The following is a 10,897-nucleotide window of genomic DNA, read 5'->3' on the forward strand; positions in this document are numbered from 1 at the left end:
CATCTTCCATCTTTGATTTGACTTGATCTAATCCATAGCCAGATAACCGATGTCATCACCAAATAGATAAATCAAAAACTCGCTAGACATGAAAAGAACCTTTTCTTCCTTGTCGTCTTATGAACCGAGCTAACGAATTCAACATCCTCGCTTTCCCGCATCCGTAGACTGAATATCCGATAATTTGAGAAAATCACTGTTGCTTTGAATCATCCGAAGAAATTACCACCATAGCGCTTGCTCTTACTCTTCAGTGACGCAGATTCCATATATCCCTATTATGCAATCCCGGCAGATCCTGGATATATCCTGTACTGCCAAACAGCCCGTTGACGCCCTTAACGATTTTCACCCGCTGTTGCCCGGGACTTTTCTTCAGTTCTGGACTAACTCCATATATCTCAACTCCTCATCAAGTTCCAGATATATCATGTTTTCACCAGATAATTTCATATGCGACCTGACTAGCCTGTTGCCGCTAGTCTACTCGCCCTTTACACCTGTAAACTATCCATATGTAGAACCTTCTTGTCCTTCTTCTAGATCTGTTAATAAGTTCCAGCAACGAACCACTATCCGTTGAACCCGGTCTAACCGTACAAGCTCCGCAGTCTAACCAGTCCATTGGTCTGACCACCCTATCGGCCCAGTTTAACTGTCATACACACGCCTTGCTGCATTCTCAAACTGAGCCGCACCTTTGTTGCTGTTTGCTACATACATTGATGTACTACCTCCATATTTTAATGTATGACGCCGTTGACTTTTTTTTCCAACGTTTGACCATTAGTCTTATTCAAAAAATTTATGTAATTATCATTTATTTTATTATGACTTGATTTATCATCAAATGTTCTTTAAGCATGACATAAATATTTTTATATTTACACAAAAATTTTAAATAAAACGAATGTTCAAACGTTGGTCGAAAAGTTAACGGCTTCGTACATTTACGGAGGGAGTACTTGTTTAATGGCCTCACATGTACTACATGCTGACTGTGCATGCATGTGTCCACTCAACGTACAACCTTCATGCATGCCTACGAACTCAACCACGTGGGCCCATCCAAACCAAGCGGCATGGATCAAGCCTTACTGTCACGAATCGCTTGTTCACCGAGACTTCACTGAAGCTTGAGTCTTGCCGTGCCGATTACCGTTGCCGATTCAACCAGTAACCAGTGCTAGATGAGTCCAATCCATAATGGACACGCCATACTGGCCGAGATCAATTGCCCCGCTCCTAAAACCCGTGTCCGAGTCGAGTCCAACCTGGCCATCTCCCTGCTTCTGCCTTCGTCTCTGCATCTGAACACCAATCGTGCTCCCTGTGGTTATTTTCTTGCCCGTCGTACGTGTGCATATGTGCGTGTATAGCACGTACTCCATACATGCTGTTCGTGCCCTCGCACGCACTGCGATCGCAGCCTTCGTATTCACCATCCACGATTTCATCGTCTCGGCCTTCCACGTCCGCCGTGCCGCGCCACGCTCGTCAGCTTCACCCTTTCGTCACTGGCCTCCCTGTTGCCGCAGATCCGCGATCGCCGCGTGCGTCGGGCGCACTGTCCATGGCGCTACCCCTCCGATCTCACCGAACGTCTTCGGCCACGCTCGGCCTCGTCTTCCAGTCACGTTCCGCCATCGATCTCATCGCCACGACTGACGATCTCCTATCGATGCACGATCCCCCCTCGTGTTTCCTCTACCACATGTCTTCGTAATCCAATGCTGAAACCTTCTACTCTGATACCACATGTTATAAAAGTTAGTCGATATAGCGGAACGACGACTAACCTTCCCGATTGCTTCAGTCATTGATCACCCAAGACATGCCAGATGACGACACAGGAACACACGATATTGGTTAACGATGTTCAGCCGAAGCTTACATCCTTGGGGCTCTGATTATGGGCGCTCCTCCCCAACCAATATAGCTCCTAACCGCTACAAGTCCATGGCCACGCCGCCATCATCTCCCTGCGTGTCTACGCTACATTGTAGTCGTCATGGTTACATTGTGGTGCCTCCCTCTTTATTTAAGAGAGTTACCGGGTTACATAGTCCGATTCTAACTCTACCCACTAACATCTGTTACAACTCTAGGTCCAACTGTAATCAAATAGGACTAGTATATTCAACACCTATTCTAACACTTTATTTATTATTTTTCATAGCAAGCATATCATTTATTTAATCAATATAAGCTCACTTTGTCCTATAGAAATATGTCTATATATATGCAGTATGATACGGAGTATGATTGATGATATGGGGTATATAGAAAAATGTCTATATATAGCCAACGACTCGAATATTCTAATTTGTGTTTTTTAAAAAAAATCAAGTTAAAACAATGTACTCCCTCCGTTTCAAAATGTAAGTCATTCTAACATTTTCCAAATTCTTATTGATATTAATAAATCTAGACATATATATCTATCTAGATTCATTAACATCAATATTAATATGAGAAATGTTAAAATGACTTATATTGTGAAACAGAGGAGGTAGATAATTTTACATCATGATATAGTTTAACTTCGGTGCTAGCCACGTAACTACGTGGGCCACCCTACTACTCCCCCTATATTATAAGTTGTTCTAACCTTCTTTTAGTTAAACTTCTTTTAACTAAGTTCATAAAAATTATAGCAACACTTATAACATCATGTTAGTTTCATCACATCTAACATTCAATATATTTTGATAGTTTCTTTATTTTGTGTTGAAGATATTGTATATTTTTTATAAATTTAGTCAATTATAAAGAAGTTGACTTAGAAAAAAAAATCAAAACAACTTATATAATATTAAATTGGAGATAATAGTTATTTAATTATATGTCAACTAGGATTCAATCATGAAACCTCTCTCTCTCTTATATATACTAATTGAGTTGTGCACACTAACTATATCAACCCGAAAGTTTAAGCAGAAGAGCAAAGACGAACAATTTTCACTTATATTCCAATACTTGATAACCTTCAAAACCAAACACAACCACACAATTCATCGATCAAACACGCACAAATAGTTCGCACAAGTATACAATGCATGCCTGTAAACGGAATAGAGAGGCTAATAACAAGCTAGCTAAGCTAGCCTGAAAGCCACATTATTATTGTCTTCATTCATCTCCGATGCTGCAAACTTACATTAATTTATTTTTTTTGCCCCCTGAGAACTCAAATGGTGATGCTGTTGGGGATGCCCTTCATCTCAAGTTCCTCTGAACATTGCTAATTCCTCCACTCCCTTCTGAAACTTGCCGGATTGGCAACAGTGCCTTAGAGTGTGATCGCGGGTGCTCCGAGTCGCCGGCTAACAGCAAAGCTGTAGATTAATTGTCGCCATCACTCCTCTGTAGCCCGATGAACTCTGCATTTCCCAAGCTAAGCTATCTTTGACTTGGGCTCTCTTCTTCCTTAAGGCCCAAGCTGCTGTCGTAGCCTCATCTCCAGCCAATGTTGTTGCAGATCAGAGGGGATAACGAAGCCGCCATTGCTGCTTGCTTCTGTCCAGCATCTTTGTCCCAGATTGAGATCCTCTGTAGTTAAATGTACAGTATATTTGTCACTGACATATAGACCCGATGACCGAGATCGGATCCACATGTTTTGTCACTTGACTTCGACTAGAGAGTATCTTAACCCCTTTGCCTCAAAGGCTGACAGCGAGCAGGCCTCCGCCGCTACCACATGCCACGGCATCAGCAAAACCCACGACCCGGAAGGCCTCCAATGCGACCCAGCACTGCGTTGCGTGTGAATACTGTAAAGCACGGCCCATCTACGCTAACTGAAGTTTCAGGCCGAAATGAAAGATGGGCCAAATATGCATCGGAGAAATCCATCGAATTATATAGCCTCTGCTACGTCTTCAACGCCCATGCAGCAACCTTGTTCAAGTATCTGCATCAATCAAAATTAGTAAATTAAAACAAGAACAAGAACACATGATATTGATTGGCCGCCTACATTATCGAAAACATATAATTGTTAGTACCCCACATCAGTTCTTTTCTTATTTAACCCTGACCAACCTTCTAGCTAGTAGCCCGTAGAGGCCGGGTTTTAATTTTTTTTTTCTGAAAAAAAGTAATTAGCTGCGTAGTGCATGTTTACGCACATAATTAAGGTTTAAAAACACACGTATTATATTGTTCCAGATAGCATAGTTTGGATCATTCGTACGTTTGTTCTCGAAGGAAGCGATAAGAATGAACGCAACACCAGCTACTTTATATCATCATCATCACATGCGTTGTTAGTGCATATAGTTTACGAGCGCCGGTACACGCCTGATTAGTTAACTCTAACATGTTCAGCTAACTCAAAAGTGACAAATGATTAGGTCAAAGACGACGCAAATACTAGTAGCAGCTTTGTGACGCTTTCTGACAGTACGTTACACCTGCGGATGGCTGCTAATAACAAGTTGCCCAAAAACTTAATTATATTCCAAAGTATATTCTTGTAAGAACGAATTTCACCATTTAATTTTGGGCTAGCAGTATCTACGTACCAAACTAACTTTACAGTGAATCATGCAAATGTTGATCCATTAATTCAATCAACTAAGAGGATAGCCTGTGTATTCGTGCAAGCATGCATGCTACGTACTCGTTCCATTCACTTTTAATCGTCATATTTTAAATTAAAAACATTCAGATCGTCGCATTAGCGTGCTCCATTCAATTTCTTTTCGGGTGGGATGGAGTGGTCGTTTGTTTCCATGCAGCATTTACTCCTCCACATGCAAAGACTGCTTGTCATTGGTTCGAATGAAAACGTACTCTATAGATCCACATGCAAGGAGTATTTAACAGACTTGTGCATGAAAATTGCTATGGCCAATAGGGCACAAAACGGTATGGAAACTTTCCGGATTCCGGACCTATTTTTAAAAACGAAATCTGTCGGTCAGAATTTTTTCAGAAACGGAAACAAATTCGGAAATATTTTCTCGAAAACGGAATCGAAAATGATAAGGGCAGTTTTCGCCGGAACTCGGAATCGGTCGGAAACTTTCTCGGAATTTCCGGAAATTTTTTCGGAATTTCCAGAAATTTTGTAACTGAAATACCCTGGATTCTTTTTTTAAGAACTTAATAGTGAATACCATGGTGTTTTGCTGTATTTTTTAGAAAAATATTTGTTATGCAAATCTAAAATTACATAAATTTTTTTCTGTATTGGGATTTATCAACAGCACTACTCTCTTAAACATAGATAATTTATTCCATAGATTGTGTTTTGTGATGTACTCTTAATACTTAACAATTGGACTTATATAACCGTGTTTTATGATGAATCATTGATCATTGAGACTTGAGAATTGTATTTATCAGTTTGAGGGGTTTTTTATTCTGATAAAATTTTCGTTACCGTATTTGCGCTGGTTCGTTTTCGCTCCGTTTTCGGTTTCGATAATATTTGATTCCGTTTTCGTATCCAGGGTTTCCGATTCTGATTCCGATTCCGAAAAATATGAAAACGAAAACGATAAAGATGGTTTCCGTCCGTTTCCGTACCGTTTTCACCCCTAATCGCCAACCACAGCCTATAGATTCAGCAACGCAAAGGGCAGGTGGGGCCAGCAGGCACATGCGACATGCACAGTAAACGAAACGTTAATGGGTTTTTTGGTATCGCTGCACAACCAAAATATGACTATCAAAAATGAATGGAGGGAGTAATTTATTTTAAAAATAATTCTAACAACATAAACTGAAATTAAAGTAAGGTGTTTTCTATTTCGATTTGAGTGTTCATTGTATCTCTTTTTTCTCAAAACATCTCAATAAACTTTTATTGATAATAAATGTTCTTTTACCACTCTACCAACCCCCTCTCTTTAATTGATTCATATATATGCAATTCTTTATGCACTTGAATCAATAAAGATATATAGAAAATTTCTTTTAAAAATATGTATTGTATTTTAAATTTACTGATTGAGTGATTCTAATTTCGAATTTGTATTCAAATCAAATTATTGTTTTATTCTCAATTGTCTTTTTAAGGATTTTAAATTGTAATTAATTTCGTATCATATTGTATTTGGACTCATCTTTTAATACTTATTTTTATTATTCCAAATTTCAGATATTTGTAAATTAAACTTTTTATACTTTTATATAGACTATATGGACTCTTGATATTTTATATTCTACATGGAATCTAGCTTGTTACATTTTTTATAGTTTTATTATTTTTTTAATGTGTTTTTTTATTTAAATTGCTTGTTTTATTTTTTCTAAATTGAATAACGAACTCCCTCGTAGTTGATTTGCTTGTCACCATCGCGGCCTCACGGAACATCTCATCGACCTCCTCATCAGTGAGGCTCTCCTGATGCAAATGACATGATGTGGCAGGGCTTGGCGACAAAGATGAAGGTGTTTCCTTGTCCTTGTCGAAGACACGGAACATCTTCTTTTGCCCCTTCTCTCAATCATATTCAACTAATCATCTAGCATGTTATTAGGCTCAAGAAGTCATGGAAACTTGGAAAGTCGATGTTGGTGCTTCCGTCGGTGTCCACCTCGCTAAGGCTGTGTTCTTCCCCCTTCTTCCCAACTTAGCTCCCTCGTTTTTCGTGCGCACGTTTTACAAACTACTAAACAGTTCTTTTTCCAAAAGTTTTCTATGAAAAATTGCTTTTAAAAAACATATTAATACATTTTTTAAACCATTAACTAATACTTAATTAATCATACGCTAATGTATTGAGTCGTTTCGTTTTACGTGCGTGGGAGATTAGCTCCCGACCCCATCTAACGAACACATCCTAATATTATCTTGCAGCTTCGCCTCCATCGGGTTCAGCCCCAGAGTATGCATCATGGTTCCAAGCTCATTGGTGGTGATTGAATCTTAACTTTAGACTCACATATTTGAATTCATTCATCTTTTCGCAGTGCAAATTTTGCTCAAATATTTGTAGTCAGAACGGCTAGATTATCTAAATTTTATATAGTAAATATGGACAATATGTATCCTGAATTATGTATTTAATTATAAATAACACAACAAATGAAATAAATTTAGAAACTATCTGATTATTATTTATATTATATGTGTTAGCTAAAAAAGGAAACGTTCGCTAGAAAACAGAAGAGGAGAGTGGGATCCCAAGGAGATCGAGTAGGAGGGTTCAGGGAGTACGTACGTTACGTATATACCCACACACGGTGGAGGGTACCGGATTTTTCTTTTTGAGTGATCTGATTGTTAAAATTAGTGGGTACACCTCTTTAAAGGAATATTTAGGATTTTTTCTAATTTATTAGATAGCCACATGGTGTCTTAGGAGCATTTGTAGAATGCCACGTGATAGCTTGAGAGTATTTGTAGGGAGTTTAATGGATTTTTAATTTAATATATAAAGGAATATTTAGGATTTTTTCTAATTTATTAGATAGCCACATGGTGTCTTAGGAGCATTTGTAGAATGCCACGTGATAGCTTGAGAGTATTTGTAGGGAGTTTAATGGATTTTTAATTTAATATATAATATATAATAGATAGATAGATGAACCAATATATAAAATATAACCAGCATACGATGAAGTGGGTTAATTCCTCGAGCGCGTGCTCTGATGATGTCTGTCAGACGAAACGTTCTAATTAACGATCCTGACATCTTAACGACCGTGAGAAGATCCATCCCCATCTGCAACCGGTAGACTGAAGTGCACATATCAAATAAAAAAGTAAAGGGAGAAGAAACACGGGACATCTATCTCTTCTAATTGTTAATTAACTCTTTTTCTTAATTAAGAACTACTAGTAGCTGGAATATACGAGTATACGACCTCTTCATGTATGCACCGAACCAGCATAGTCAACGTGCTACCCCATATCTCTGTCAAGGGTCAGTGAACCTGCACTGTCCCTATTGGTGCAATGTATATAATTAACAACAGCCTTAACTACTTCAAATTTAGGTGCTGTTCAATCGTTTGGATTTCAGATTTTAGCAAAACTTAATTTGAGGTTGTTCTGTTTGTCACTTAATGCCTTATTTATTTTTCCTGAATTTTCTATTATCGAAGAAGAAGATATTTTGACCGAAAGGTTTGGATGAAATTAAGGCCCTGTTTCTTTCAGCTTGGGATTATTATAATCTAGATTATTGAGCCAGATTACTATAAGCTATATTGTTATAACCTGTAGTAGAATAAGCGGTTAGTTGTTTCTTTCCTAGATTATTAGAGCCTAGATTATTGGGTTTGCAAGTCTAAAAAAGGAGTGGGGTGGCATGGTGGGTAATTTTTCACCCAATAATCTGGAAAAAGCTCACCTAAATGAGCTTATCAGATTATAATAAGCTGGACTCTAGATTATAATAAGCTATTTCAATAAGTTGTCTGTTTCTTTCAGCTTACTCCCAATAATCTAGATTATAATAATCCCAAGCTGAAAGAAACAGGGCCTAAATTGGCTGGACATGTGTGGCGTGTGAAGAAGAGTACTGATTCACCTAAAAGAGATAACACCAACATGTGACAACATTTTGTGTCTAACAAAAAATCCCAATCGTTTAGCTTCACATTGGAAAACAATAGAACACCAAACTAAAAGGTAAACGATAAAAATAAAAAAAAATGAAAATAGCTAGTGTTCAAACATGTAGCTATTAACACGCTAAAAATATCGCAGCTAACAGGGAATCGTTGTACACTATGCATAATTTATGTACAACCATGTAAACTGAATCCTTGTTTGATACTTTTGAAGTGGTCAATGCATGCACATATGTGGCTATGGGTCTCCTATAAATACCACATACTTAGACATCGAAGTATCATCGGCCTGATCATCGAGCACTTCTCTCTTCCTGTTATTAGCTATAGCAGCTTAATTAGCTTAAGCACAAAAGGTACAGTAAGCCTAAGCTAGCTTATTAGCCATGGCTTCACCTAGTCTGCCGTTGGTGACGTGTGCCCTGCTGCTGCTGCTCGCCGCGACATGCCAAGCTCACCCTTACTGGCCACTGGAGTTGGCCTACTACCGCGACAAGTGCCCCCAGGCCGAGGCCGTCGTCAAGGCCGTCATCGGGGAGGCCGTCCGCCAGAACCCCGGCAATGGCGCCGCCGTCATCCGCATGCTCTTCCACGACTGCTTCGTCGAGGTGCGTACGTTAGCTTCTTCCTCTTCTCCGGCGAGATCGATTGATCGACTTGAGCTATGTGTACTTAGATGTGCATGGTGTTTTGTTGTTAGGGTTGTGATGCTTCGATCCTCCTGGACCCGACGCCGTTCAACCCGACGCCGGAGAAGCTGAGCGCGCCGAACAACCCATCCATGCGGGGCTTCGACCTCATCGACGCGATCAAGCACGCCGTGGAGGCGGCGTGCCCGGGCGTCGTCTCGTGCGCCGACATCATCGCCTTCGCGGCGCGCGACGCCACCTACTTCCTCAGCGGCGGGAAGGTCTACTTCGACATGCCGTCGGGCCGCCGCGACGGGACCTTCTCCAACGACTCCGGCCCGATCGACTTCCTCCCGCCGCCGACGTCCAACCTCAGCGACCTCGTCTCCAGCTTCGCCGTCAAGGGCCTCTCCGTGGAGGACATGGTGGTGCTCTCGGGCGCCCACACCGTCGGCCGCTCCCACTGCTCCTCCTTCGTCCCCGACCGCCTCAACGCCTCCGTCTTCTCCGACATCGACGGCGGCTTCGCCTGGTTCCTCAGGTCGCAGTGCCCGCTCGACGCGACGCCCGGCGGCAACGATCCCACTGTGATGCTGGACTTCGTGACGCCCAACACGCTGGACAACCAGTACTACAAGAACGTGCTCGACCACAAGGTGCTCTTCACCTCCGACGCGGCGCTCCTGACGTCGCCGGAGACGGCGAAGATGGTGGTGGACAACGCCGTCATCCCCGGGTGGTGGGAGGACAGGTTCAAGGCGGCCATGGTGAAGTTGGCGAGCATCCAGGTGAAGACCGGGTACCAGGGGCAGATCAGGAAGAACTGCAGGGTCATCAACTACTGATTAATCTACAAGTTTAGCTGCGTGATTCAATTACCTGGTGAAGTACGTGCTCAACGATGACGACGTACACGGTTTGATAGTTTCACACCCTCCTTGATCAAGTCGCAAGCGTACGTGTTGATGATGTTATGATTGGATGTGACTTTTGCTTCACATTTATGTTCTCCCTCTTTTGTTACCATTCCTTAATTCCTCATTTGTGAACCCCAAGGTTTACATGCTATGGATTTCTTTGTTTTGACCTAATTGTGTAATAAGGTCATATGTACTTGGAATAATTGTAAGTTAAGTTTTTTGCAACAAGTGCCCGCTATATATTGATGTTTATCTGAAATTTGAAAAGAGAAAAATCTAGGATGGCTCGAGATACCCATGGATGTAATGATATAGATGTGTGAGTGCATGACTTTCATTTATTCTCTTATTCAAACTAGCTGGGTGGCCCGCACAATTGCGCGGCTAGCACCCAAACAAAATCATATATTTTTCAGTATGATTTTACTTAAAATTTATTAAATAGCTATACCCGTATTCCTAATTATGTAGTTTTTAAAAGTCACACTAGCTGCTACCCCTTACTTCTATCATATCCTTCTTTATTTGCTTGCTTGGTCTACCACTATTTCTATTCATTCTTCTTGAAACGTTTCAAAATTGGATCTTATAGTTTTTTGAGTTTATTATCTCATTGGGTTTCGTTTTTATAATATCTGGAAGTCCCGTCAAACGCTGCCATTATACTCCTCTACGGCCCGTCCACTGTCTTTTCTCTTTTGTCATTGGGATTTTACAAATCGAATATAATTATCGTTCGAGTTCATCTTTTACTTTCTATAAGTCCCGCCAAACCGTCAGCGGCTTTTCCATTGTACTTTATGACTCGTCCGC

At 40.7% G+C, this 10,897-nt stretch overlaps 1 protein-coding gene across 1 annotated transcript; it reads left to right on the plus strand.

Annotated features, from left to right (window-relative positions):
* Positions 1 to 8,806: 8,806 nt before the first annotated feature.
* Positions 8,807 to 10,336, plus strand: LOC127767682 (peroxidase 2-like). Its single transcript, XM_052293095.1, has 2 exons — positions 8,807 to 9,143; positions 9,236 to 10,336. The coding sequence occupies exons 1-2, from the start codon at positions 8,922 to 8,924 to the stop codon at positions 10,007 to 10,009; spliced, it is 996 nt and encodes a 331-aa protein (XP_052149055.1). The 5' UTR covers positions 8,807 to 8,921; the 3' UTR covers positions 10,010 to 10,336.
* Positions 10,337 to 10,897: the final 561 nt, after the last annotated feature.

Source organism: Oryza glaberrima, chromosome 3 (genome assembly GCF_000147395.1).
Source record: "Oryza glaberrima chromosome 3, OglaRS2, whole genome shotgun sequence".
In the NCBI taxonomy this organism is placed as follows: domain Eukaryota; kingdom Viridiplantae; phylum Streptophyta; class Magnoliopsida; order Poales; family Poaceae; genus Oryza; species Oryza glaberrima.

Coding starts and splice junctions, on each gene's coding strand:
- LOC127767682 (XM_052293095.1), top strand. CDS start 8,922: ATGGCTTCACCTAGTCTGCCGTTGGTGACGTGTGCCCTGCTGCTGCTG. Junction 9,144..9,235: donor TCCACGACTGCTTCGTCGAG/GTGCGTACGTTA, acceptor TTTTGTTGTTAG/GGTTGTGATGCTTCGATCCT.